General features: G+C 38.9%; 3 protein-coding genes across 7 annotated transcripts in view; 1 reads left to right on the top strand and 2 right to left on the bottom strand.

Moving 5' to 3' along the window:
- Positions 1 to 11,040, bottom strand: part of SASS6 (SAS-6 centriolar assembly protein) — a 12,458-nt gene extending 1,418 nt beyond the window's left edge. The window contains exons 1-15 of the mRNA XM_068199730.1: positions 10,940 to 11,040; positions 9,895 to 9,955; positions 8,221 to 8,300; positions 6,937 to 7,041; positions 6,468 to 6,639; positions 5,445 to 5,522; positions 4,353 to 4,472; positions 4,075 to 4,266; positions 3,675 to 3,869; positions 3,240 to 3,329; positions 2,969 to 3,148; positions 2,277 to 2,358; positions 1,793 to 1,902; positions 850 to 972; positions 402 to 490 (exon numbers count right to left, since the gene is read on the bottom strand). Of these exons, the coding sequence (XP_068055831.1) occupies positions 402 to 490; positions 850 to 972; positions 1,793 to 1,902; positions 2,277 to 2,358; positions 2,969 to 3,148; positions 3,240 to 3,329; positions 3,675 to 3,869; positions 4,075 to 4,266; positions 4,353 to 4,472; positions 5,445 to 5,522; positions 6,468 to 6,639; positions 6,937 to 7,041; positions 8,221 to 8,300; positions 9,895 to 9,955; positions 10,940 to 11,040 (1,778 nt within the window). The remainder of the gene's footprint in view (positions 1 to 401; positions 491 to 849; positions 973 to 1,792; positions 1,903 to 2,276; positions 2,359 to 2,968; positions 3,149 to 3,239; positions 3,330 to 3,674; positions 3,870 to 4,074; positions 4,267 to 4,352; positions 4,473 to 5,444; positions 5,523 to 6,467; positions 6,640 to 6,936; positions 7,042 to 8,220; positions 8,301 to 9,894; positions 9,956 to 10,939) is intronic.
- On the top strand, positions 11,039 to 16,778 carry TRMT13 (tRNA methyltransferase 13 homolog). Of its 3 annotated transcripts, none has more exons than XM_068199733.1 (11): positions 11,039 to 11,200; positions 11,499 to 11,545; positions 11,624 to 11,690; positions 12,492 to 12,554; positions 12,677 to 12,746; positions 13,180 to 13,286; positions 13,586 to 13,753; positions 14,028 to 14,100; positions 14,674 to 14,748; positions 15,624 to 16,038; positions 16,350 to 16,778. In XM_068199733.1, exons 1-11 carry the CDS (start codon positions 11,039 to 11,041, stop codon positions 16,543 to 16,545), a joined length of 1,443 nt encoding a protein of 480 aa, XP_068055834.1. In that variant the 3' UTR covers positions 16,546 to 16,778. The 3 variants fall into 3 exon arrangements, with proteins under 3 accessions (XP_068055834.1, XP_068055836.1, XP_068055837.1); XM_068199735.1 differs by lacking the exon at positions 16,350 to 16,778 and having other exon boundaries at positions 15,624 to 15,743; positions 15,893 to 16,029; XM_068199736.1 differs by lacking the exon at positions 16,350 to 16,778 and having other exon boundaries at positions 15,893 to 16,024.
- LRRC39 (leucine rich repeat containing 39) lies at positions 14,664 to 27,600 on the bottom strand. Of its 3 annotated transcripts, XR_011002163.1 has the most exons (10): positions 26,737 to 27,594; positions 24,412 to 24,647; positions 23,414 to 23,519; positions 21,905 to 22,061; positions 21,215 to 21,351; positions 19,629 to 19,774; positions 19,100 to 19,252; positions 17,921 to 18,060; positions 16,780 to 16,900; positions 14,664 to 16,537 (listed from the first exon to the last, which is right to left on the bottom strand). XR_011002163.1 is itself a non-coding variant. In XM_068199738.1 (9 exons), the coding sequence occupies exons 2-9, from the start codon at positions 24,534 to 24,536 to the stop codon at positions 16,845 to 16,847; spliced, it is 1,020 nt and encodes a 339-aa protein (XP_068055839.1). In that variant the 5' UTR covers positions 24,537 to 24,647; positions 26,737 to 27,593; the 3' UTR covers positions 14,664 to 16,844. The 3 variants fall into 3 exon arrangements, 2 of the variants coding, with proteins under 2 accessions (XP_068055839.1, XP_068055838.1); XM_068199738.1 differs by having other exon boundaries at positions 14,664 to 16,900; positions 26,737 to 27,593; XM_068199737.1 differs by having other exon boundaries at positions 14,664 to 18,060; positions 24,412 to 24,598; positions 26,737 to 27,600.

Below are 27,600 nucleotides of genomic sequence, written 5' to 3'. Positions count from 1 at the left end.
CATCAGTGCATTATAACAAGGGCAGCTACACTTTGCTCAGGAAAACCTTCACTAGAAGTGCAACTACTGTGTTTCATGACCTTTACCATTTAAAGTTAAACCATCACTGAGCAGGTTAAGAACAGCCTAGAACTAATTTTTTCAGTGACCCAGCACTGATGGCTTAGATCTGTCAGCAGGAGCAACACTGAACTGTTGTTCCTTGGGGCCCACTCCTGCAAGCCAGCTCTTCCTTTGGTTTCAACAAACCAACACAAAATTGATTAGCATGGTAATGAAGAAGGGCAGATCACAAAACCAGGCTAATACTGACCTTCAGTCAGTTCCAAACACACCAAGATGACAAAAGGCTTTATAAAATGAAATAACAAAAATACTAAATTGCAGTAGCTGACACTCACTTCTCCTTGTTTGCTGCGTGACCTGCTGCAGGCACTGTGTGAGCATCCGAACACCGACTCTGTTTCAAAAGCTGTGAGTTCAACTGAACCTGCAGAGACAAAGAGCTCCAGGTTAAGAGTTACTCCAGATCTGAGATTCCCCTCCCCCGAGGGCATTCACAGAGCCAAATTCCCAGAGATTCCTGTTTCTACACCTCACTGGCCCTGCTGTGCAGCAAAGCCTGTGAGAAACAGCCTAAAGACAAGCATTAGCTATGAGTAACAGTCATAATGCTCAAGGCAGAGAGCCCAAGAGTAAATACAGGAAATATTTATGCACTTTAAGAAATAGTCAAAACGTTGTGCTTTGATATTTTATACAACTTAAATAAAATTTTATGCAATAAATAAAAAAGTTTTTATACCATTTAATATATTTTTAAGCAAACAAAAAAGTCAAAGTGCCTGCCTTTGATACTGGACATTGGGAATTTCCATTTTTGCTCTGTATCGGTTCCAGAAAGTTCTGGAAGGCATAGAGAGGAGAAATAGGATGACTGATTCCCAAGCTATGAAAGGATGGTCGGTCAGGCTGTAAAAGAAATAGAAACTCATCCATAAATGAGAAACATAACTTTACAAGTAACTGTAGAGATTAAAAATTCCAAAATTAAGAACTAACTGCCATTACAAAGCCAACACTTATGTGAGTCTTCCTGATGGGAAGAAAACATCATTTTTCCAAGATTCGCACACTTAAGGTAAACATAACTTTAAAAAAGTTAATGAGGTGAGCACTCTCAGGTAGTAATAAGCCACACACTCTGTCATTGATTATAGCACTTAATGCATCCAGCTACAAATCCAGAGACCTCTTTGTATGAGCAGTCCTTCCACTGTGAACAAGCAGGCAGTCAGTTCCTGCTGTCACTGTGACAGCAGAGATCTGTACAACACAGGGTGAGAAGCAGCAAGTTACAGTATTCAACAATGACTGCAGGCAGCATTCCTTAGCCCCTGACTTTCCCATTTCTAAAAATCACTAGTTAGAGTACTGAAATAGTACACTTTGCGTTTTAACCTTTACAAAAGGAATTAGCATGTTAACCTCTCAACACAAAAGAACCTTCTTTTTTTGTCTTCACTCTGCACTTCATCTTTTCAAAAATCAATTCTGTTATTGCTTTGTGTATTTTATGTAAACGAGCGCTTAGAAGAGTCTCACCTACAGGGCAAGAAGCAGCACCAAACAGGGTTTTATATTTTTGAAAAACAAACAAAGCCAAACCACACCCACCCAAAACTGTAAGGCCAGAAGAAGATGAAAGCACTTTTTTCTTCCTCTTTGAAGCCCCTGCATTTTAGCAGCCGATGCCCGCCTCACCAGCCTGTTATTTACAGCTCTACCTTACCATGCTGAGAGGTGAAACAGCAGCCCTCCCACCAGCATGGGCACTGGCAGGACTGTCCAGCTTCTTTGCCATCTGAACTTCACTGAGCTGTCTGTTCAGCCACGTGATAACTGCAAAGAGGAAGAAAAAGCTCAATCCATTTGCTCCCTCTTACAAGCTGCTTGAAATGGCCACTAGCCCTTCCTCACAACAAGTGACAGCTCACTGGCTGTTTTTCCTCCCTAGTACCATGCAAAGCCATTTGATGAACCTTCCTCCCCCCTCCAGGCCTCGGAGCACCCCACAGCCCCAAGCACCAGCCCCAGGGGAAGGCTTCCCTCTGTGCAGCTCTTGGCTGTTGCATGGCCACACAACCAGAGGCTTGTTTTCCACTCATGACAATAATGGCAGCTCTTCAGAAAAACCCCAAAAATTGCTTCTATCAATTTCAGCAGTATCACTGGGTCATTTTTACAGAGGGAGAAATCAAGCTGTATAAACCTACCATTTTCATTGGTTTTCAGTAACTGCTTACTTTCTTCGAGTTTTTGTAATGTACTTTCCAGCTGCTCTTGTAGCTTGCCAACCTGTAATTCCCATAATAATGGCAACACTATCAGGAGTGTAACACTACTATCTACAAACAACAACAAAAAGAGCATTTATGAAGTTACTCTAAAATTAAAGATGTTTGAACTCAGTTTGTCACAAAAGCAACATAGTAATTCTTTAAAAGGAAGCCCGACTTTCAGCTAGGATTTTGACAAAGTGACAGCCAGAATCCTTTCTGACCTTCATTTTTCTATGATTAAATAGCGCAAGGACTCTAAACAGGAGAATATCTGTTCAATGGGAAGAAAGAAAAAGGTTCACTCCGTTCTTGTTCTTATTCCCTTCAGCAACTTACACATGAATGTGCCTTCTAAAAGGTGCTGATTCATCCATTACATTACTTTGTTCTCTTAAAACAATTTTGGTTGCTTTCTGTATTAAAGGATGGCTTTCACAAATGAGGTTAACATTAAAAAATCTGAAAGTTGATGACACATTTAAATAAATACGTTAAATAAGCAAAAGAGTATATTCTATTGCATGGAAAGATTTAAGACCTTATTTCTGTAACTAAGTTAAAGCCCACAAAACCCAGCCAAGTCCATACAATAGCATTTCCAGCACACAAGGTTAACCCATCAATACCTCCTGCTCTTTCATTCGAAGGGATTGTCCCATCTCCTGCGATTCCCTCTGCTCTTTTTGAAGTTTCTCTTCTTTTTCTGCCAACAGTTTTTCTTGCTGAATTGTTACTGTATTTTTCAATTTTAATTTACTCATTAAAGTTTTCAAATCTCCTTGTAACTTCTTGATAATTTCATTAGCCTATTAAAAAAACCCAAGCCATATATTACAAAAATAAACACCTAAGAATAAGGGAGATGTTGGACAAGGGAAGTGCCATGTTCAAACAAACCTTAAGGAGCTCAGCTGACAGTGACTTAATTGTTGTCTCCAGCTTCTCAACATGCCTCTGTTTTTCCTCCGTACTCTCTTCCAGTATCACCTTGAAAAGAATGTTACAAAATACAATAAGGCTGTGATACACATTGTTTATGATTTCAAATAGAATGTTCATAATTCTTAGAGTACTATCCTTACAAAGGAACCAGCCACTGCTTTTCAGTCAAATTTTATAGGATCTGGATTAATCCTTTTTTTCCCTACCAAAAATACCATGAACTATTACTCCAGTACCACAGGATTAAATCTGAACCCAGTATACTTTTGATGCCATAACTTGGAATCTTGACTACATTTGAAAGTTGACTGGCTGTATTCATAAAAACTGGTCAGCAGCTACTCTATGGAAACCACAATTAGGAAAGTTTAAAAAAAATAATGCAAAAACCTTTTGCTCCTGTGTTGCATGTAAGACCTCTTTTGTTCTGGTGACAAGCTGATCTTTGTCTTTGATCTCTTGTTCCAATACAGCAACTCGTGTCTGCAGCTGATTAATGAGCTTCTCTTTTTCATGACACTCAGCATCCAGAGTTGTGTTCTCCCGGCGCAGGGACAGCACCTCCTGGTTTGCTCTTTGACATTCCTAAATGTTGGGAAGGAATTGATTTTTATTCTTCAAGAAAACCCGTAACAGTAATTTAAACAGACATATTTAAATACTAAGCATAATATGGAATAAAGAGGAAATAAATGAACTTAATATGCTGTATTTCCTATGCCGTGCCCAGGCGGGCGCAGTTAATGCTCTAGCAGTAGTAAGCTTAATTTTGGGTATTGGGAAGCCATACATCTTCTAATCCAGAAAGCTTTGCTTTCAGTTCTCTGACTGTGGAGTCTCCTTTGTATCTCCTCTCTGTTAGGTCTTTATTGATGACCTCGAGTTCTGAGAGCCTGTTCTGCAACTGCTGAATACTTTTCTGATGCATATTTTCCAATTCCTTTTTCTGTTGTTCATGCTGTTGTTGGTACTGCGTTTGTGCCTGTGAGAAGCAAAGAAATGAAGCAGTTATTTGATGACTGACTTTTCCCATACAAGAATCCTGTTCATTCTTCCCAACCATTGTACCTGGAGAGCTCTTTCCTTCTCACTGGTCAGCTCCTGTGAGTGTTTGCTGCTCAGAGCTGTAGTGTAGGATGTCCATTCATTTTTCAGTTTGTCAAGTTCCCGGCTCTTCTCTGACAAGCTCTGTTTAAGTTTGACAAAGCACATAGAGTTTAAAAATGTAAGCATTTCAGCCAATACTGAGTGACTCTTTACTGTTACTTACTAAAAGGACATGGAATTATTTTAAAAAGTCTAAATGTCAGCACCAGATGCTGAAATATGTTACTTTTGTAAGCAGGAAAAGTAAGGCACTGAGAAGCTGAAGAGCACTGTTCTAATGCTGTGGATAAAAGAATCTTAATTTCCAATTGCATTTTTTCTCCAACCACTATTTAAGAGTGAAAAAACAGCCTGCTGATGCTCTCTACCCTTGTAACACAGAGCACTCTGTTAGGGGGAAAAAAAGAAATAAAGTTCTTCAGCAGCATCTTTTCCTTTTTTTGATTTGTAATTCTGCATTCCAATTCAGCAAACATATTCCAGTAACTCAAACTGAAGTTGCAGACATGAGGCAAACAAATATTCCACTCCAAAAATAATTCTTAACAGTTTTAATGGAATTGTTCTGTTTCATTATGGTCAAAAAAGTTACCTTGATAATTGCAGAATCTGACCCAAACCATTCTCTTGAAATATAGAATTGCTATTGCTGACTGCAAAATCCAAAATGGAGTAATTAAAGTCCAAGACTTCCAATTTATTTACCACAGTTTCACAATTTTTCCAAATAAAACAATTTCCAATGATTCATGGAATATACGAAGTATATTTATCATTTATAGTCACAAGACCATATATTTAGTATTCAATTTGTGTGTGCGTACACAGACCTCTGCACAAAATAAAGTAAAATTCTGCTTGAGTACTGCAAGAGTTCCATTTAGTTCTTCGGCTGCAGGCTTTACTCACTCTCTAGAAAGGCTACACTATTCTCTTCACTCAGTCTCAAGTCACTTATCTTGGCTAGGTAGTGGCTAATCAACCAGCCTACAAAAAGGGACATTTTCCATAAATCAAAAAATGCAACACACAAAAGTTAAACACTTATGTTACCTGTTGAGTGTAGCTCAGTTGCCTGGTAAGATCCTCTTCAGTTTTTTGTAGCTTTTCTTCCAACATCATTTTATCCTCCTATTGACAAATTGACATCAAGTCAAATCCTTAGCTCCCAAAATACAAGTAGCATTTAGCTCTCATTTAATCAGCACAGCCTGCCTAAGCACCCATATACTCACTGTATTTGTGAAAAGTTCACTTTATTAAATAAGTGTCATACTGAATAAGATATAACTAGTAAATTCAAAAGAAAAGGTATTAGCCCACAATGTAAAAACCCCAAATTGAATTCTTAGATAATTTCTACAAGGAAATAGTATCTTATTTACATGATATGTTTACAAAGGAGTTACCTAAACAAGAGATCAACTGAAATACTGTAAATCTATGTTATTAAAATGGCTTATTAGGTGCCTAGAAACATGACAGCACAATAGGAGAGACAAATGTCAGGCTATGAAACTGAAACAGACAACAGTCAAACTATGAGACCTTTAATTTCTCACAAAATGAAACCTAGCATGCTACCAAACTGCATCAACATTCCAATTTTAACTGGCTTTCTACAGCTGTTAGTCCTTTGAAGCCCAACAAGCCTCACAATTACCAGCAGCCCGTGCTTGCCTACAGCCAAGAGCAGAACAGAGACTGCAGGCTCCAGTCATCCTGCAGCTGCTCTGGCCATCAGCACAGGCTGTGAGCAGGGGAGTGCAGCAGGCAGAGCACTCAGCAGCTGCACACCACGTGCACTGTGTGTAAAACACCTCCCTTCCTGCCACTCCAATGGCACTGCCTGCCCGAATACACAGAACGCATTTTCACTGCCTGGGTGGTGGGGACAATTCAGACTTTACAACATGCACCCAAGTGGCTGCATGCCATTACGTATTTGGGCTAAAAGGAAAAATAAACCAGAGCATACAACTTGGTACATACTTCTGAATTTCCCAGAATGAAAAAAATGCTTAAGTACATACAGCATTGAGGCTTAGTTGCAGTTACAATAAACTTTCATTTTACCTTAAGGCATTTCAAACAGTTGGCCAAAAACTTCTTTATTTCTGCATCAGTTCCTGGCAGGAATTTTAGAGAGAGATGGGTAAGGTGTTTGAAAGGGTTGGTCTCCACTACATTTAAAGAGACAGGTGTGTGATCTAGAGCAGGTGCTGAGGAAACTAACTGCAGCAAAAACCTAGGGAAAAACCAAGATAATAAAATGTTTAGCTTTTTTTCCTGAAACTACCTGTAGATCCTAATCTATTTCCCAATAAAATATATTTTTATATGTGCAGTAAAAGGTTGTCCAGTTTTTGCTCAAGAAAGAATTCTCCTCCGAAGATTCAGGTTTTGCCACATCCACCAACATATTCAGGTCGGGGCAGGTCAGATTATCCTTTTCTACTGACTCTTCTCAGTCTGAGTGACTGACAAGCATTTTAAGAACTCAGCAGGTACACACAGAGTAACGTGGCACACACTTGTGACCTACCTTGGGATATCTTTGTTCTGCTCCTGAATGCATTGCTGAAGCAGATCTATAAATTTTTGCGGGAAAGCAGAGAAGTCTACCAAGAGACCTTGCTGGGATTTCAAACTATATGAACAGACAGGAAAAAAAACACGTTAACGATATAGAGAACTGTAATTTATTTCCTATGAAATATTTTGTTTACACTAGTAGAAAGAACCACTTCTGATTATTTTCAACCAGAAGTGTGTCTTCATATCACAAAATCACAGAAGTGGTCAGGCTGGAAGGGACCACAATGGGTCAGCTGGTCCAACCTCCCTGCTTAAGCAGGGTCATCCTAGAGCACGTCTTGGATAATAATCCCCAAAAATACTTCTTATCACAACAGTTCTTGCAAATGGGCTGCTCTAATTAAAAACCAGAAGTTGCTGTGGAACAAAGGTATTCCTTTGAGTAGGCATCACCCTCACAGCACAGTGCGGAGCAGTGATGGGACAGGCACAGGGAACAAGCACAGGACCAGGGGATCCTCAGCTATGACCGCGATCCCCCACTCGCCCATCTCTGCCCCCCTTCTCCACAGCCACAGCAAACTCGGACAGAAACATCCTGCAGTGCACGCACAAAGCTGTGCCTCCATGCAACAAAACATTCCTGCACATCTCTCCTGCAAACACTACTTTGCTTTTGCCTTTTGATCCACACACTGATCACACCTCCCTCTGTAAAAACAACACCAAAGCCACCACCCCCCTGCCCTCCACCAAAACCCCAAACAAAGAAAAACACACAAAAAAACCACACCAAAACAAAGCAAAATAAAATAAATAAATACCCAAAGAAAGCAGAAAACCAAACTGTTCATCTGTTCATGCCTGGAATCCAAATTTGATGATTTGCTCAAATTCTGAGCAAGTAAATGAGACCCAACAGTACAATTCTGCAAGAAACCCCTAAAATACAGCTCAGGTCTGTAAAACCATGTCCATGCAAACAAGACTTTCCTCTTGTAATTATTTCCTGAACTAGTCCACACACACATACACACACAATAGTCTGTAAGAAGCAGTTAGGATAAACAGAAGACACCAGCAGTATTCCTCTGTGTAACCTGAGCTGGTCACCCTCCTGAACCTGGCTGTTTCACCAGATTGGTCAGAGAACAATATTGACAAAACCCCACAAGTGAAAACTGCCAAAACCTGAACACTAACATACACCACTAGAAGCTAAAAATATTCCCTTTTTCTTTTTTTGCCGTTTAGAAATGTTTCACAGAGAAAATACTGTGATTTCACTTACCTTTGAAAATCTTCCTCTGATATGACAAGGTTATAAAGGAAAAAAGGATCAGTATCATCAGTCAATCGAACAGCTAAGTCCTGAAAAGATGTACATTTAAATAAGATTAAAATACTATAAATATTTTAAATCAGCATTGCAAACAGTATTGAATGCTTTCATTGTTTAGTCAAATATACAACAGAACTGTGGCAACTGATTCAGAACGTGTAAAACATTACCATTTAACACAACTTCAAATATTACACCAGGAAAACAAGGAAGACTCTTTCACAAAAACAAACCAAATCAAAACCTTAAACTCTGAGCAGCAAAGGTTTTGAAATTCAGTGTGTAGTTGTCATTTTTCAGAGAAAAAGCTATTTGCTCTTTTTTTCCCCTCATGAAATAAGTGTAGCACTAGCAGTCCACTGTCACGGTTTAGTAATACATCACTCCCATAACTGGAAGTCTTTCAGAGCACACTGCTCCTGAAGTTTATGAAACCACCAGCTGCTTTTCTATACTTGAATACAGAGCTCTGCAGACAGGATACAGCTGAATCCCATCTGGCAAACTGCAGGATTATGCTGCTTAGCTTTGAAACTGACACTCATTTGTCCACTGGAGGTCTACACAGTGTTTTAGAAAACCCGTGCTCTCCGTAAGCATTAAGCCTTCAATTCCAGGGATGGGGTTATGCAGTACATTGGGCTCAGGCAGCTGCTCCTGGAACAAGGCTCACCCCTGTGGCAAGGCTTTTCCCTAGCAGAGGTACAAAAGTAAAGTAGAAACGTGTCAGCTGTTCCAACATAATGAAGTGTGACACAGCACTGTACGCACACATAACTGAAACTTTTTTCAGTAATTCAGGTGCCAGTAACACCAACAAAACTCTCAGCTGGAGATGCATAAACAAACTCAGGGACTTACACACACAGACGGTTAAAATTAATGCTAGCCCAAGCTGGGGTGGATCGATGGGTGGGATGAAATGCCTGCTTGGTCTGATGTCCCATTAGCTGATTAAGCACTGGAAGATCTCCTGATCACTCCCTGATGGACTCAACTGCATTTCCAGTTTGCAGGCTCCTCCTGACACAGCTCAGCACACATTTCTAACTGAGCTGCTTCTGCTCAGAGGGAAGCACCATTATCACTGCCAGCGGCAGCAGAATCTGACCAAAAACTGCTGTGGTCCTATACAAACAAATCTTTACCCAACAACACCACAACCAACCCATGACCAATCTTAACATCATGCTGGGAGAATGAACACTTTGGTGACAAATCAGACATACAACAGAAGAGGTGACAAAATCTCCAGTCATGGTCTCATTCTGATTTTCCTTGAGAAAGATGATTTTTTTAATCCCAATTCAGAACCTTGAACTAAAGGTACTCCTAAGCTCTAACTCATGTTCCCCTGAGCATCTCCAAATACGTTTAATATGCAAGCTTGCTAAGACCCATCAACAGCCAAACTAAAACAGAGGGCAAAAAAAGGCTGGGGGATGTGGGGGGGAAGGGTGGGAAACCACAATAAGTTGCTCCAAAAATTGTATAAAAAATAAAGTAAGGTCAAACAGCAAACACTAAGATCCCACTTTGCTTTTCCTTTTTCTACTTATATGTCCGTAAAATGAAATTCCGATAATACCTAATGAATGACAGAAATATGATTAATTTACAAACCTTTTTATGAACAGGATTAGAAGTTGACAGTAGTTCAATATTCACTCGAACATTTAATCTCCTGTGTACAAAAAGATGAAACTCAGTAATAAATCAAGAAAACATTCTCCAAGTAACACGTGTTCACAGCTGCGTTAAAGGAATCAATGACATCTCAAAAATAAAAATTTAGGCAGAAACATTAAGAAAGTTCCCACCGATGACTGCACTTAAAAATATAAGAGTTTCAGTCACTGCAGCTTCTCAGGCAGAGCTGGTGTTTTTGCTGCTTGCTTGTTATCCACCAGACTTTAAACAGCGAGGCAGAAGTTTTGAAACTTTGTCCAGAAACTAGAACTTTTGTAGAAGCCTGTTGAAATTAACGATTGCTCAAACCCCTGATAATCATTTATACAGTGCTACCTTGCCGTCAATGATTTCTCATCGAGTATTAAATCACTTAGATTACAGGCACACCACAGACATCAGCCTTTCCGTGCCTTCTCACATTGTCTAACTCAGACAGGACCCGTAGTGCCGAAATTCATCCTATTTTGAAGAGACGCTTCACATAGGGATGTCTGGGCTTTCCCAGACACCACCGCCGTGCGCACCCTCGCACAGGCGGCTCAAACCCGCGGGTCCCTGGGCTGAGGTGGAGCCGCGCCTGAGCCCGCGGTGCGGAGGGTGCGGCGGGAGGGCCCGCGGGCAACGCTGAGGCCCGGGAGACGCCGAACACCGCGCGGGCCCGGCAGCCGCCCGGCCCTCGGGTCGCCTCAGCCCCGGGCAGCCGAGCCGCTGCGAGTTCGCTGCGCTGCCGGCGCCCCGCCGGGTTCACTGCCTCGGCGAGGCACGCACGGCAACCGCCCGGCCCTCGCCGTTTGCCCCGGGCCTCGCCAGACCCGGTCCCTCCCTCACCCCGAGCGTGCCAACGCCAGCAACGCCAAGGCGCAGCACCGCAGAGCGCTGCCCAGCGGCGCTGAGAGCAGGCAGGAGAAGAGCGCCTGTGGCTCGCAGCCCCTCTGAGGAGCGCAGAGAGCCTCCCTCGCAGCCGGCCCGCACTCACCGCTCCTCGCAGCCGCAGCCCCGCACTCGCACCGACACCGCCCGGTCGAAGATCCGCTCCGCCGCCATCTTGCTGCGGCCCGCGGGGAGGGGCCGCAACATGGCGGCGCGGGGGCCGCCGGGAGCGGCGATGGCGGCGCCGGGGCCGGGGCCGGGGCCGGAGCCAGGGCGCTGCGCTCACTTCGTGCTGAGGAAGAGGCGCTTCTGCAGGATGATCCCGGCGCCCGGCAGGCGCTTCTGCGGCGAGCACGGGCACGAGGAGGTGCAGGGACCCTTCTCGGGCCGGGCGGGCGGGCGCGGGTGGGAGAGGCAGCGCCTGTGCCCCCCTCGAGCCTCTGTGTGCCGGGCACTCGCTTCAGCCCAGCAGTAGCCCTGACCTTGCTTTAGGGGTTTGTTCTTTTAGGATCCGGCCAAGTATTCAGTTCTCGTCTCTGTTTCTCTGTTCCGATTAACTAACTTATTCTGAATAGATGTTTTATGAAGCTGATGCCCCTCAACAGCTTCTTTAAAACACAACACTGAATGCATGCTGAAGTGTTTTCTAAAACTTTTCTAACTAGGAACAAAATGACAGAAAAAGAATTCCGTGTCCTCTTGATCCAAAACAGTGAGTATGTGTAAATGCTTTTCCCGTTCTTTGTCAGTATTCACATGATACTTACTTTTCTCTCCATTTGGCTTTTAGCACTGTATATGAAGACCAACTACAAAAGCATTTAAAAAAATGTAACTCAAGAGAGAAGCCAAAGCCTGTAAGTGCAGTGTCATTTCAGCACTTCCTCTCGGATTTAAGACCTAAAACATTGCAGTCCTGCAGAGAATTTTCTGTGCTGACAGCAGCTGTGAGCTGCAGGGCAGCAGGTCTAGCAAAGCACTGCTGCTGAAATGCAACTCACATTCCAGTCCCCTCATATCCTCTGCCCCTTCTCATTGTAATGTGGTACACTTTTTCAATTCTTGGTTACAAATAAAAATGTTGAATTCATTTTTCTCAGAAACACACCCAGGGAAGAGGCTCTCACAATGCCATTCATTTCAGAGGCTGGGTGAGAGCTTGTCCTGGGAAAGCAAAACCTGCAGAGAAGCTCTGGGTATCCCAGCCAACTGCCCACTCCAGTCAGGCTGGCAGTGAGCCGCAGACAGCTTGGCTGACAGCTGCTGAGAGAAGCAACAGGTCATGTGTTTAAACAGCTCTTTCAAGAAAGCAGAGGATGGCTTCTTTATTGCCTGCCTTTCTGTCTTACTAGAATTGCACCTTTGGTATTCCCTGGGAAACCTGAAAATGGTCTCTGTAATCTGTCCAGTAAGCCCTGACTGCTTAACTCTTATGAACATGTTCAGTCTTGTAACACTGTGTCAGAAGAGTCATTCCTGGCTGGGATTCAGGATCAGGCTATAGGAAGGAAAATTACTTGGAAAATCTTACTTTGCAGTGGATTCCTATTGCTACATACCTTAACATAAGAACACTAATGAATTTAGCTATTTAGCTATTTGCTTCCTAGTAATTAACTGCATCAAACTTATTTTCTTTTGGTTGTGTTTTTTTTAAGGTCTACTTTGTTCAAGATATTAATGCTGGTTTAAAAGATGTAGCAGAAATACCAGAAAAACAAGTGAGTACATTATTTGGTTTTAGGTTCAGTCCTTACATTACATGTTGCAATTTATGACTACAAAGATACAGAATATTTCAGAGGTCTCACATTTATTGATGTTACTTTTTTTCCTTAAAAAGGGTCCTCTATCTTCTTTATCTCTTGAAGAGCTGCAGAATTTAATTATCAAGTTGAAAAAAGCAAGCAATGGTGAGCTTAATACTAAATATTAAAAACAAGATGTTTTAAATTGAATTTATTAAATATTTCATTGTTATTTTTGTTCTTAGATACCTGTAAAATATGAGATAGATGTCATAAAACACATCTGACATAGTTATCAGGCAGATCTCCAATAGCTAAATTTTACTCCAAAAAGTAAACTAGATTGAAAGAATGATAAAACTCCAGTCCTGGGTTCCCTTCCTTTTGTTTCCCTTTTCTTTTTTTTTCCTCACTCAGATATCACTACAGATAATAAATATATCTGTTATAAGCATATGATGATAGATTTACACTCCCAGCAGACTGTTTTATTAGTGCTACAAACTGAGTTCATGTCACAATTGTAATTATGTGTGTTACAAACTAGGAACCCTTGGAAACTCAAAGCTATACCTAAAAGTTTTGCATTTGCCTCCAGGCCTGGAACTTCATCTTAAGGAACAAATACTGTCCCACCAGGCTTTACAAGAAGCCTTAAGTGACCCAAAGAATGGGGAATCTGCTTTCAAACACCTGAAGCAACAGGTTTGATCTGATTTACTAATAACTGTAGAGGAGTTTGGGCATGGAATTGTGCTGCTGTAAATTTGAGTGACTGGGTGCCTAATTCCAGTTGCTTCCCACAGAGGAAATCTGATATGGTAAAACAGAAGATATAATCCCTTTCCTCTGTACACACATCATCTTTTCCTTAATCCCTCACTGAAAGGAAAGCTTAAAAAAGTCTTCTGCAGTTCAGTGAAGGACTAATTTTTCTATAAGGTATTACCAAACACAGGGTATATATTTTTCTTGGTTCACAAATAATCTTTTGATGTTTGTAGGCTTCTATTTTAGGTAACATGGAAAAATTGCATTTACTTGGTCCAGGAAGGTGTTTTATTGAGTTTGGAGCTGGGCGAGGAAAGCTGTCTCATTGGGTTGATATTGCCTTAGAGAATGTTGAAAATGTTCAGTTTTTGCTTGTGGAAAGGGCAACCACAAGATTCAAGGTAAGAGGATATTGTTACATTAGTAAAGTATAATTTTAAACCATTGCCATTGAAGCTGTTAGTGTTTATTTTTTATCCTCAATACATTTAAATTTTACAAGTTATACATTCCATATTTCACTCATAGCAAATTTATTAGAAAAAAAATCCTGATGTTTAATGTTGGAAATTCACAGATGTCGATTTGACAAGAAAAAGGCTGACATTAATACCTGGAGCAAAATTATAGTTATTAGTGGCCAGCCCTATGCAATCTCTTGTTCTGTTTAAACAGGTGGATGGAAAACACAAAAAGAGAGATTCTATATTTGAGAGGCTTCAAGTAGACATTCAGCACTTATGTTTAAGTAAGTTCCTTCTTGGCCTGTGTCATTCTGAAATAGAGGCTTATTTTTAAATTTTGAATTGGGGTTCCAGTCAGTTTGTGTGTAACATGCTTAAATGTACTTGGTTTTGAAGATTATTCTCAGTGGTTGCTTGGACATGTTGATGCTGTATGTATACACATATGTACACACAGGCATGTGTGACTATACATAGATACACATGTACTTTAAGTGGAGCTTTAAAGTTTTCTACTTATATACACTCATAGGACATCATTATAGGTGAGAAAGTACCAAAAGAAATACATTTTGAAGGTTTTTTAGCACTTGCAGAATTAAACATGCTTGCATTGTTTGTTTTGCTTAATTCTACACATAAGTGATGCACCATCAATCCTACAGAATTTGTGGGAGCACGTGTCAGCAGGAGATGCATTAATGTCATATATACCTTTTATAGGCAGTATTGAAAGGCTGAAATGGTTAAATGTGCTTCCCAGCCACTGCATCCTCGTCTTTTAATTTGTCTTAACAAAATGTGCCAGTTGTGGATTGGATGGGGGTTTGTTGGTTGTTTTTTTCTCTTCCCTCCAGATAAGGTACCTATTTTGGAGAAGAAAAAACTACCAGTGGTAGGAATTGGGAAGCATTTGTGTGGTGCTGCGACAGGTATGAATTACAGATGTGTGAACTGCAGAAAGTCAGCATGTAAGCCTTACACTGTGAATGCACTGATCTTCCAAATTTTCCTTTTAAGCTGTTCTTGCCCTCTAAACCTTTTTTGGTGAACACAGTAATTATATTCTAAATATCTCTAGACTCCAGTGCAATAGTAAAAGGATAATAGATGTAAGGATACTTTAGGCAGAAGTGAAGCCCTTCTTGGCTTTAATAGATTAGAACAGAGAACAGTGTGTGGTGGCATGGATCATATATTCGAGAGTATTTTTTTTAGCACAGTTGCTTCTTCTTTGAAACAATTTTCTTTCTAAAATTTTAGTGGCTGTCTGAATACGTATCCCAAACACAAATAAGATTGTGTTTCTGTCCTGATAACTTTAAACTAATACAGTTTTTCTAATGTTATGTGGCTACTGTGTAGAGAAAGACATCTCAAATATGACACCTTTATAGGTAGCGTGACAAAGATGACAAAGTTAAGCATTTAAGAAGTACATGCGCATATTTAATAGATTGTGTCCTACATATCAAACTTTTAGAGAAAATACTCATGTGTTTTACAGGGAGGAGATTCTCCTACAATATGCCAATTTTTTAACCAAACTATTTTAAATTCACTTTTGCAGAACAAATATTTCCAAGGATAAGCTCTTAGAAGCTCCAGAGAAAGCACATTTAGGGTTTTCATGTTTTCAAAGCATGTTTGTAATTTTTAGTTATCATTGAACTTGGTTTTTGGCTTAGTTTGTGGTGTGTAATTTTATTTTTCTTTGTGGAAAGCACATTCCCGACCATGATACAGCCTGTATAAATAATGGCATGGATATTTTTTGTTGTGGGGGGATGTATTTGTTCCTTCTCAGATCTTGCTTTGAGATGCTTGGTTGAAAGTTACACCACTTGCTGTGATGGAGAAGATGAAGAGCCTGCACCAAAACGCTGCAGGGCTGCTCCGACAGAGGTGGCTCCTCACAAATCTGCTGGTAATGAAAGCACCACAGAAGACCGTAAAGCTGTAGCTGGAATTGTTATTGCTCTGTGTTGCCATCACAAGTGTGACTGGACACATTATGTAGGCAGAGAGTTCTTTAAATCAGTAGGACTGGGACCAGTAGAATTCCATTATTTTCAGAGAATGAGTAGCTGGGCCACTTGTGGCATGCAAGAAACCACAAGCAAAACTTCTACAAGTGAAGACAGTGAAGATCAAACTAATGACGCAGAAGAACATGAGCACACGCTCAGCAGGACAGCAAGTGGTTCTGATACTTTACAAGGGTATGTAGATTTTTTTCCTAGCAAATGGACTCCAGCAGAAAAGCTATGTATAGTGGCACATTAAATTGTTTTGGGTCCTCAAAAGGACTAATTTTGCAGAAACATTTAATTACTAAACTTATAGAGATATTTTACTTTAAAAATATGATTTTCATGGACGTACATTTCAAAATATTTCAACAGTCATGCTTACCTGACTGAAATTAACTTACAATGATTTTGCTAATTTTTCTAAGCTTAACTACTAATGTTAATTACCAAAACTATTTTCTGCCAGCTTGTCATTGCTTCCTTCCTTTATCTGGAACCAGGATACTGAGTGCTGAGGAGCGGAAGGAGATCGGTTGCCTCTGCAAACGGCTGATTGATCACGGACGGATTGAGTATTTACAGCAGCAAGGATACAAGGCTGCACTGCAGTATTATACTGAGTCTGCTGTGTCCTTGGAGAATGTCCTGTTGACAGCTGTCCCAAATCCTTCTTTGATACCAGAGCCAACTATATGACAGGAGATAGATTTGGAATTGGTAGGGAAAAAAACAAACCCTATAAAGCTCATCTGTTTTTTTTTAAACTAATTAATTTCTTACCAAAAAAAAAAAAAAAAAAAAAAAAAAAACTTTTATCATCTTTCCTGTACCCAAGAAAAGGTCTTATACTTTTCTGTTTCACTGGGAATTACAAATACCCAAACCAGTTCTCATCAGTGGAAAAATAAAATCCCTAAGAATATTTGAAACCTGTTGTAGCCTCTTTGCTGTGAAGAAGTGTACTTGATATTTTCTTCCATTCACAGTTACATTCTTTATTCATTGGGATTCATGACAGGAGGAGAACCAGAAGTACAACTTTCCACATTTCCTGAAAGACAATAGGTTAAAATAAGAGAAGCTGACACTATTCTCACTTTGAAGTTCAGAATAGCTTTGTATTTCTTCTTAAAATATTTAAGTAGGCCTAAGTACTTTGATCAACCTGTGCTGCTAGAGAATCTATTCAGAAAGAAAACTTACACCCAAAGTGTCATCGTGATATATTTTTGCTAATTTGATAATTCATTCATGAAATATTGATAAGAAAAAAGCTGTCTTAGTGTTCTAAATCAAGAACATTACATTCATTTTTTAAGCCTTCACAAAACACAGAATGAAGATCAGAGAGAACATTTTATATCTGCAGTGAAGTGCTCACTGCAAGTAACAGCTGCCAACTGAAAATCTGTTCCAAAGTGCTTATTTGGGTCTCTTACTGCAACATTAAAGCTGTTACCCCAGAGACAATGAACAGCAAATTTTTGTCATGTTTTAGAAATGGGATGAAACTGGGGGTGTTTTGTTTAAGTGACTGTATTTTGTGTCAGGGAAAGCAAGTTGTGAGAAACATCTGTTTATCAGGTGTTGATAGTTCATTGCTAAAAGACCTATCTTGGGAACATAGATATTTCTCCCTTAATCTTCCTCTGGAAGTACCATCTGGACAACATCCAAAAATAGGAAAAGTTGAGCTTCATAAATTAAAGGATGCTAGAAGACCTTCACTATGTAACCTGATTAAATTGCAAATACGAAAGACAGTCATCAGCTTCTCTTTATCCATGGTGTAGGTAACTCAGGCACATTTAATACAGTGCTCCATGGTTCCAGTATGTTCCTACCAGAATCTGTGCTGTTTGTTGGAAACCTACTGTGCCAACTCCTGTTAAAAGTGCCCCTGTCCTCAATAAAAGCCTGTTTACAGATTTTTTTTTGGAAAACGTTACTCATTTATTAAGAAGGTTATTCATGTTTCATTTTTATACATATCCTAGATTTTATTTATCCAGTTTATCCCTCTCTTCCTCACTGTATTGTGGAGAGATCAGAATTAATAAAAAAGCCATACCTGTTTTCTTGAGTGATTCCTGGATATACATGTGCATGAAGTCAATGCCAAACATCTCCTGTTGCTCCTCCTCCTCTGTGTTCTCACAAGGAGGGAGTGTTACCTCTAGCTCCAGTGGGTTGTCTCTGAAGTTGACAAATCTAGGAATTCACCAGAAAAGGATAATCTTGCAGTACGTTTTGTCCAGAGAAAATAATTCTTTTGAAGCTGAATTAAGATTTCTCAAATATTATTTTAAGCAAAAGGAGATTAAGTTCTTGTTATACTAAACTCACCACTCTATCAGTAGTATTAAGTAAGCTAAGAAGATGCTTTATAATAGTAACTGATTGTGGTGGGAAAAAACATTGTGGTTCTCATAATTTTGTCTTCAGTTTCTGACCCCACTGTCAGATGTATTGAGTTTCACAAACAGGTGAGTGGATGAGAACAGTGCAAGTGGCTCCTCCCAGCTTTGCAAGGCAGGAGCCAGTCCTGGCTCTTTATTCTTGTTCCATCCTTGGGCCTATGCTTGCACATGTTTAGTTGAGGTTCTTCCAAAAGAGCTGAGAACAGGAATTGTCTTCCTGGGTTAGGCATGGTTTATGCAGACTAGCATTCTTCCTCTAAAACAGCCAGCATCCAATAATCCAAATGGAAATGCTAACAGGGAAGTGTCTGTCACAGTATACTAAGGAGTAATTCAAATTCTACCAATTAAGAATTTACATTATTTTTTATTTTTCATATCAAGTACATGACAGTTTCATCCATGTCCTTAAACCTAATAAATTTTGTTTAATTCTGAATGCTTGAATTCCCAATGGCAAAGTTCTACTTTTTGTCCTTTTAATGCCTGCCACATTTTTCTGTGAGCTCTTGCCTTTAGAGAGTGATATCAAAGGGCAATTATAGTGGGAGGGCTATGAAATGAGAAAATGTATTATAGTTACTTTTCATGTGAGACTGTAGCTATCATAATTTACTTCTTTAACTAAGTTTCACTAGACAAAGCTTACTTCTCCAGATCCTTAATTGTTGTGAATCTGTGTAATTATGCTGATTTACTGTATCCATCTGTACAACTGTGGTGATGCCTTTTCCTCTCCCTTAGTATCACTCTATGATCTACAACTCAAGGGGGGCTTTAAAAAGTATTTTCTAGTTATTTTCATTTATATTACTGGTGCTTTTTCTTACCTCAGATTTGTCATGTCCTTCATACAAGCTGGAATATCCTTAAGTTTGTTGTTGCTAAGAACAAGTGTACTAAGATTTTTCATATTACCAATGGTTTCTGGCAAAGAGTTTATTTCATTCCTTTGGAGCCATAAAGTGTGGAGGTTTTCCATTCTGAAAAATAGGTATTTGTGCAATAAATCAAGATTCATAGAATTAATCCTCTCTGTCATTACTATAAAATTAATTTTTCAGCCACATAAAGGACTCATAATGCAACAAGTCTCAAAGGAAACCCCATATCCAATATTATCACCTAATCTCTGTTGAAAAATGTGATTGACAATAAATATTTAACCTTATAGTTGATACTGAATTTATTGGTAATTAAATCTATTATTCCAGCTTATCCAAAACATCACATTAGGTCTGATAAAATCTTGACTTTGGAGTGAGGTTAACATAAAAATTATCTTTTGAAGTAGTGTTTATTAATTAGAATTTCAATGCAGTGGAATTGAGACTAAGATGAGCTTTGAGCTGTATTTACCTGTCAATTGCATCAGGAAGCTCCTGGAGTTTGTTTCCCCCCATATCTAACCATTCTAGATTTGGCATGTTGAGGAGAGCTGAAGGGATGGCAGTAAACTGATTCATGCACAAATCTATGTGTGAGAGCTTCTTTAAATCACTGAGCTGAAAAGAAGGGGAGATTTAATACAACTTTGTGTAGCTGCTGCAGCTGCACAGCAGTAATCTAGTAATGTTGAGAAACATTACAACACCTTTTGGAGCCAGTAAACACAGAATGGTTTTGAGTTCCAGTAGCTGATAGTACCTGACAATAACAGTTTTGCCTGGAAGGTAGATAGGCTGGGAACTGATAAGGCAGCAGAACTTTACCTCCCACCCAGTAGTGAGTGCCATAACTGCTGACTACAATGCAGATATGCCCCAAGCCTCAAGGAAGAGAATGCTAAAGACAGTACTGTCCTTAGAATTTCACACTCCATGCAATATGCTATTTTTTGTTAGTAAAATATTTAGATTTTTATGTATCAAATTGCAAGGACTGTATTTTACAGTGAACTATGACACCTTCCATGCTGTGAAGTCTACGACCCTGGCAAGACATTCTAAAAAAGCAACACAGTATCACAGCACCTAAGTCCTTTGAATGAATCATGCCTTCAGGTGCTTTTGCAAAGTGGTACAAAGATGTTTTATAGCAGATCTGGTACAATTGTCTAAACACTGAGTGCCACTCAAGTGTACATAACCAAAGCTTCCCAGCGTTCACATCACCACAGTCTCCATCAGACACAACTATGGACTTTCTACGTTACACCCTGCAACCTGGATCCACATAGATTTTGTAAATTCTGCATTTTGGTTAATAGTGTATATTTCCATTTGAAGATTCTATGCTATTGCTATTTGGATTCACTAAATTTTCAAGACACTGATTGGTGTCAACTATTGCCATGACTGTTTTTTTTTAAATAAATTAAAACAAGTAAATATAGTTACATACTTGTCATCTCTAAGAGACTAATAGTTACAGATGCAGGTGTCTCACATTTTGGTCTGTTCAAATTGAAGTTCAATAGTAGGTGAGTAGTTGTTTTCATTCTCTCATAATTGTTTTATACATTTGAGAACAACAATTGTTCACCTCTGCAAAGGCAGTTGTATAAATCACACAACCCCTTTTCAGATCTATCTGTTCTGGTAAAGATGCTTACAGCTGTCTCCTGGCATATGGTATGAATTTGTACTCTCAACCATAAAAGGGAACTTCTCTGTGCTAAGGCATCAGATTCTTAGTGGGGTAAATCAGTGATGATATCGAGCCTAAACAAATTGATATGGAGTGTGTCACAGCCCTCTATGCACTCCCAAGTCATTTATCTGGCCAAAATAAAGACTGGCTCCTTCAGCTGCTCAGGTGTATGTATGTGCTTCTCATGTGGCTTCAGTTTGACCAGTCATGGAAAGGTTGTTTACATCACTGTGGAATACTGTGAAATCACAGCATCACAGCAAATCTGAAAACAGAAATGCAACACGTAATGATAATTGGCTTTGGATAAATTCAAAATATGCATTAAACAAAACTAAACAGTCTGTCAAAACCTGAGGAGGAAGATCACAGATACTTCTGTTGACAGCCAGTTCCAATCTTTCCAGACTGATGCAGTTACTTATTTCCTTAGGAACAGATTTTATTCTGTTGTAACTGAGAAGCAGCTCTTGGAGACTGGTCAGCTGGCCTGCAGAGAGCACAAAGAAGAAATGTTCATGTTTATTCTACTTGAAGCACAGTATTTGTTTTGCCTTATCCTTTTACTGTTAGAAAAATGCTCTGTGTTCTCACAAAACAAACCAACCAACCAACCAAATTACCAATCTGCAAATACCAGCATCTCAGGACTCTTTGGTACAGGACTGCAATCTAGTTGAGTGCTCCAAGGAAAAACCCAAAAACCAAAAATTGTGACTAGGCTACTCCTGCTGTGGACTCAGAACATGAAGTCTGTTTTTCAGTATCACTTTGCTAGCTGCATTCTGATGTCTGCTGTGCAAGCAGGTCCCTTTTTTGTCATGGGGAGTTTTCACAGAGATATGTCTCTTCCATCCAGCCCCATTTTCAGTTTACAGGGAATTTACAGTTTGGAGATCTCTATCTCACTGTGAGATTTAAATAATCTGTTTTCTTACTACCCAGTAGAATTATTAGACAAGCAAAGGGCACAAAAATGGTACGTTTGTGCGAGATCAATTTTTTTAGAAAAGCAGCTTAAAATAAAAGAAAGCACATCTCACCAATTTCTTTAGGTACACTTTCAATTGAGTTCCGGGATAAATCCAGAACAACAAGGCTGTGAAATCTTCCAATAAACTGAGGAATTTTCTGCAAACTAGTTCTGTGAAGCTGCCATTCCTGGAGATGGATTAGTTTCAATAAGCATGAAGGTAATGTCTACAACAGGAAATACAAACCAGAAGAAATTCAGCTTAGAATATGGGCTGAGGCAGAAGTTTGATTTGAAACACTAACAGTCTGTCCTTTTTCTTAAGCTATACTGTAACATGGAGGTTACAAACTTAATCCTGATAACTGTTCTCTAAAATATGCTAGAAGTAGCAAGCATAACTGATATGATTTTAATATCATACATATTAGGAAAAGGTTTAAATTTTATAAAGGTTTACATCAATATATTAGGAAAAGGTTCTTCCCCCAGGGGGTGGTTGGGCACTGGAACAGGCTCCCCAGGGCAGTGGTCACAGCACCAAGCCTGACAGAATTCAAGAAGTGTTTGGACAATGCTCTCAGGCACATGGTGTGACTCTTGGAGATGGTGCTGCGCAAAGCCAGGAGTTAACTCAATGAACTCAGCATATTCCATGATTCCACGATCCTGATGGGAACACCAGTGTGGGCTGTCATTCTGATCACAGATTGAACCTGCCCTCTTTTGGCTCCCAGGATTTAGATACCTGTACTACTGTCATTGACAAGTTTCAGGCTTGTTTTTGTTTCTTTCTTTTTTTTTTAATAAATACAGCTGAAGATGAAACGACTCTAATTAGATTGTTGCACAGAAAGGGCGATCTAAATTCTATTTCCTGTTCTGTTAATAAAAACAGTGGGCAGCTGAGAACAGAAGAGCTGAGGGATAAAGAACTACAATGTCTCTAAGCAAAGAGCTCTGAACAAGGACCACTAGCCTGCAGACCACCAGAGTATGGCTGGGTCTGGCTGCCATGTTCTCACTGGCCTCAACACAAACTAATTCTCATCACTTTCTAGGAGCTGGTCAGTGCATTTCTGCATGGCTCAGAGTACTGATGGCCTTCACTCTGCCAGTATTAACAGCAGATTAGCTCTGCACATGAGAAACAACAGTAATAGTTTTCTGGGAATCTACTGGCTCATTTTCACTCTTAGAAAGAGTAAATAAACAATAAATAAACATGCACCCAAACACAGAGGATTTTTATTTTGATACATTTCAGTAGCTCTGGTGTGTGAATGTTAAATGACAATTTACATACTGAAAATCATACTCTGCAGTGAAAATAATTCCTAATTCAGAAAAGTCTTTTGGTCTTTGCTTTTGCAGAGTAATGCTTAATATTCAGGACTAAAAAACCACCCAGCTTTCTTTTACACTCACAACAGTGTGTCCTAATTCACTGTTAGCAAAGCACAGTGAGCAGTTAATAGAACACAAATAGTAAGCACAAATACACTGTAAAGTTGTAAATATTAGTTTTCTAATGCATCAGTCATTCAACACAAGCAGCATTCATTCCTATCAACACTACCTTCCATTCTTCTTCCTCTATCCTTAAAATTGCTCTTCCACCTTCATTAATAACTTTTTCTTTGAGCTTTGCTAAAGCAGCTCTCTCCTCCCAGACAAGCAGTAGCCTACAAGGGAAAAAAGATCTGCCAGTGGTGCCACAATGAATACAGCCAATAATTACTAACCTATCTATTTTCTGGAAAAAGAGACAAACACCTTACTGTCAAAGAACATTAATTTTATCTGGATGTTAGTATACTATCAGCTGGAGAGAAGAAAAGCCCTTAATGTTTGGCTGAGGTAATTTACAGGAATTCTATTTTATGGTTCTTCAAATTTAAATTCAGAAGGAGGACATCATTCACTTTCACCATGTTGCAGCAGGGCCAAAGAATATAAAGTCATGTGGAATTAAGTTCTAAAGCACATTTTCAAGCAGATTCCTAAAACGAAAGCCTTCCAGTCCACCTCATATAAGTGCAAGAAAATAGATCAATCAGCTTCTTTTAGTTTACTTTCCAAAGGGGACTTAAACAAGAATTATGACAAGGTCATTCTCTCTCTTTCTTTCTTTCTTTCTTTCTTTCTTTCTTTCTTTCTTTCAGCTTATATTCTCCATGAGTAACTTTTGAATTTGTTGTTCCACTTCAAACACATCTGATAAATTAAGAGTACCAAAAATAGAATCCCAAATCACTTAAAATTTCATAAAATTACTGGCCAGACAGAAGACCAAGAAACCCTGCTAGTACCTCAATGAAGAAGAAAGCATAACCAATTTTCACTGGTTAGAATATTTACAGAGCAGAGGATTTTAGTATCTGAGTTTAGGGAATTTAATCTATATACTAATATTTTTATCACAGACACTAGATAAATTCTAATCACTGAGAATCCTGCTGCAGTAACAACTAAGGAATTAGAGTCTGCATGAGTTTGAAGAAACCAATTACAGTCTTCTGAAATGTAACATATGGTCTAGCTTTACACATACTTAAAGAGTTACAATTTACTTACCTTCCTGCAGACCTCTGCCTGAATTCCTTTTCTTTCTGTATTTCTTCATTTATCTTGTGTATTCTCACTTCCCAGAGTGTCTTCACAGCAGAGAATGTTCCCAGGCAAACTGCAGTTTCGGCCATGATCCTTTACATGTTCAGATTTGCTTGCAGGAATCTGACTGAATTTCAGGCTCGATGCACCACTTCAGGTATGGGTTACCAGATGGAGACAGTGACATGAAAAATAACATACTGCAATACCCACTTCACTATGTTATCAAATTAGTTAATATAAAGAACTGACAGGATTTTATCAACTGCCTTCTCTTCATAAAAATAGATAATTGCACTTAGTTAAATTTTATTATAGCAAGAAATGGTATTTTTGCAATCTCTGCATTCTTATTCAATGAACAACTGCTTCTCTCAGTTCCTTCAATGCTAGGCTAAGTGTCGACCATAATTATTAAATGCAGATTTGAGCATTTGTTCCCATCCCAGGAAGACATTAAACTGTTACCTGCAATCTAAGGCAGTTCAATTCTGATAGCTGCATTCTGACACCTACCTGATATAAATACTTGTCACAAAAGGAGTTTTGCACTTTACAGAAACTGAACTGTTCCTGGAAATTAATTAGTATACTTTATTTGCATTCATTTTCATAGCTTAACTCATTACAATGCATTTTATAGTTAGTAATGCATTACCTTTAGGAAAATGCATTTAAGTTCTTCTGATTTCTCTTTGAACATTTGTGTATCCCTACTGAGTGTCAGAATTCACATGTGAAATTAAACTCAGTCTAAAGTTTTGAAGTAGTGTATCCTTTAGTGAGATAATTAATACATATTGTCCTGAAGAGCAACAAAATAGGATACTCATTCTAATAACTGCATCCCTCTAAAAATCATTCTTACTGCCATTACAGGAGCCAAGATACTGATATTCAGATAAGCTTACAGGGCTAAACTTCAAACCAGCAGCAGTGTGCTCTAACATTGATGATCTGAATGCTCTCTTTCTAACTTTTTACTGATACTTGTAGTGGCAAGTAAGAAAAATGTCCTATATATGCCTTAAACTAAAGAAAGTAAGGATAACTTTCTTCAAAACAAGCAGGTAGGTTACAACAAAAGAGGAATTTTATGTCTTTTCATACATCTATTTTCCTACAATAATTGCTGCAGGTCTGTCTTTTAGAACCAATCTTTACTTTCACATTTTTTTCTGTTATAATTTTGTGTGGCCTGGTTAAGCCACAATTGCTTAGTGACCATTTTTGTGTCCAAACTGTCAATCATTCTACTTTATGTTTACTATGTCCTTTGCTAACATACTTACTTGTAAAATCTACTTGTACTGAAATCAAGTTAAAATGCGTAGGCAAATAAAATGTAAAATGTCAGGATTGCTTCGTGTTGTAAAGACAGCACAAAATCAAATAATAAAGCTTGAATAAAGAAGAATCTGGTCTAATACATTAATATTTATCATTCTTATGTGTTCTCTGTTTGTTAAGGAAAAATGGCAGGATTTGACAAGTGACACAAATGGCAACCCCAGCATGGCAATGCAGTCTGGCCTTTGAGTTCCTACAGAGGGATTGGATTTTTTCCTGTAAAGATAGGACTGTATACTTTTTCCCTCCCCCACATAAATGTGATCACATTTACTAGTTTGAAGGATTAGCTTCTCTTTCAGTGGTCAGAGTAACTACCCTTCCCAGTCCCCATCTCAACATGCAACAGTAATGCTATGTGTACACATGAGGTTCTTTGCTCCAGTTAGTGGTTACAATTCAAATTGCCTGATTTTTTTCAAGATTAAATTTCTATTGAGATCAAGTGATTAACCAATCTATAATTTCTTCTTGTTTAAAGATATTTTTTAACTACAAGCCCTTATAGGTAGAAAACTATAAATCCTTTTATACAAATTGTGCAGAAAAGAGACATTTGTTAATAGTTGTACTACCAAAGCCAGTATCATACTATACAGTCAAACCAATACTTATTTCTAGTAAAGCTTACTCTGGACAATTCTCTTTTGCATATCATTCAACAAATACTGCCTTAGAACCATGACATATCAGAGGACCTAAGAATATGACTATTTTCAGGATTTCATTATATAACAGGATTCCATCAAAAAAGTCTTGTTCTTAGATCTTATTATTCGTCAAGAAAATAAAAACCATAATAATCTTGCCATCACAGCCAACAATTCAGAAGTGAATTCCCAAGCATAGCTGTAAAACAACTGCAAATTCGTTCCCAAGTAATCAGATCTACCAACAACTTCACCTCCAAGCATCAGAAAGAGTTTAACTACAACTTACCTTAATTATTTGGTGTTTTCAAAGATTTACTGTGATTCATTGCTTTCTGGACAAGAGCGGAGATAAATTATGAATCTTGTCTGCATTACCAAAGCCATTTAAAACTCTCACTCAGACTCCAATGCAATGTCAGTCTAGTTCTAATTTTAACCTATGCTGAGAATAGAAGGCATCACATGAGGCACTGTTGCAACCCCCCTAAGCATTTACCACCGTTGAAGTCTTCCCAGTTTGCTAAGTGTGACTGGGCTCCCATAAACTGGACTCCCATTATCAGAAATTGTGAACAAAGAAGAACAAAGGAATATTGTTATGCTACACAATCAGTTTGTTTTGAATTAAAAATTACAATTAGAAATAAAGGCCAGTATTGAATTAAAAATGACTGCTTTCTTTAGTAAAGTTTCTCTGTAAGGTAACTGAGCTTCAAAGTGCTATTAAACAGCAACAATGACTAAACAGACGAGAAAAGGAATGACATCACTAAGTATTATACTCATTACTTTTGCCAATGCTGAAGAATTCTCTTGCTGAAGAATTTTACTGCAAATTTTCAAAATTCAGACAGCAAAGTAATCTTTACCAGGATGTGCAGAGGGGTTATTACTCACCCCTTTTCGTGGTTCCAATTATGAAACATATTTAACATTCTATTTCTTCAAATAGCCTTTGGAGAAGATAAAAGGAGAACAAGCCTGTCAGAATCTTTTACTTCAATCAAATGGGAACAGAGACAACAATAGCTACAAGGTCACTATTTGAGGCAGAAGCCATAAAACTGGATAGTTCTAGCCAATTGAGCTGGAGTATAAAATGTGAAGATGAAATTTTTAAAGTATCATTAATTTGGTTATAACTCTACCA

The sequence above is a fragment of the Anomalospiza imberbis genome, chromosome 9 (assembly GCF_031753505.1).
Source record: "Anomalospiza imberbis isolate Cuckoo-Finch-1a 21T00152 chromosome 9, ASM3175350v1, whole genome shotgun sequence".
Taxonomy (NCBI): Eukaryota; Metazoa; Chordata; class Aves; order Passeriformes; family Viduidae; genus Anomalospiza; species Anomalospiza imberbis.
Note: the sequence above shows the minus strand (reverse complement) of the source record. Positions and strands in the feature narration are given on the sequence as shown.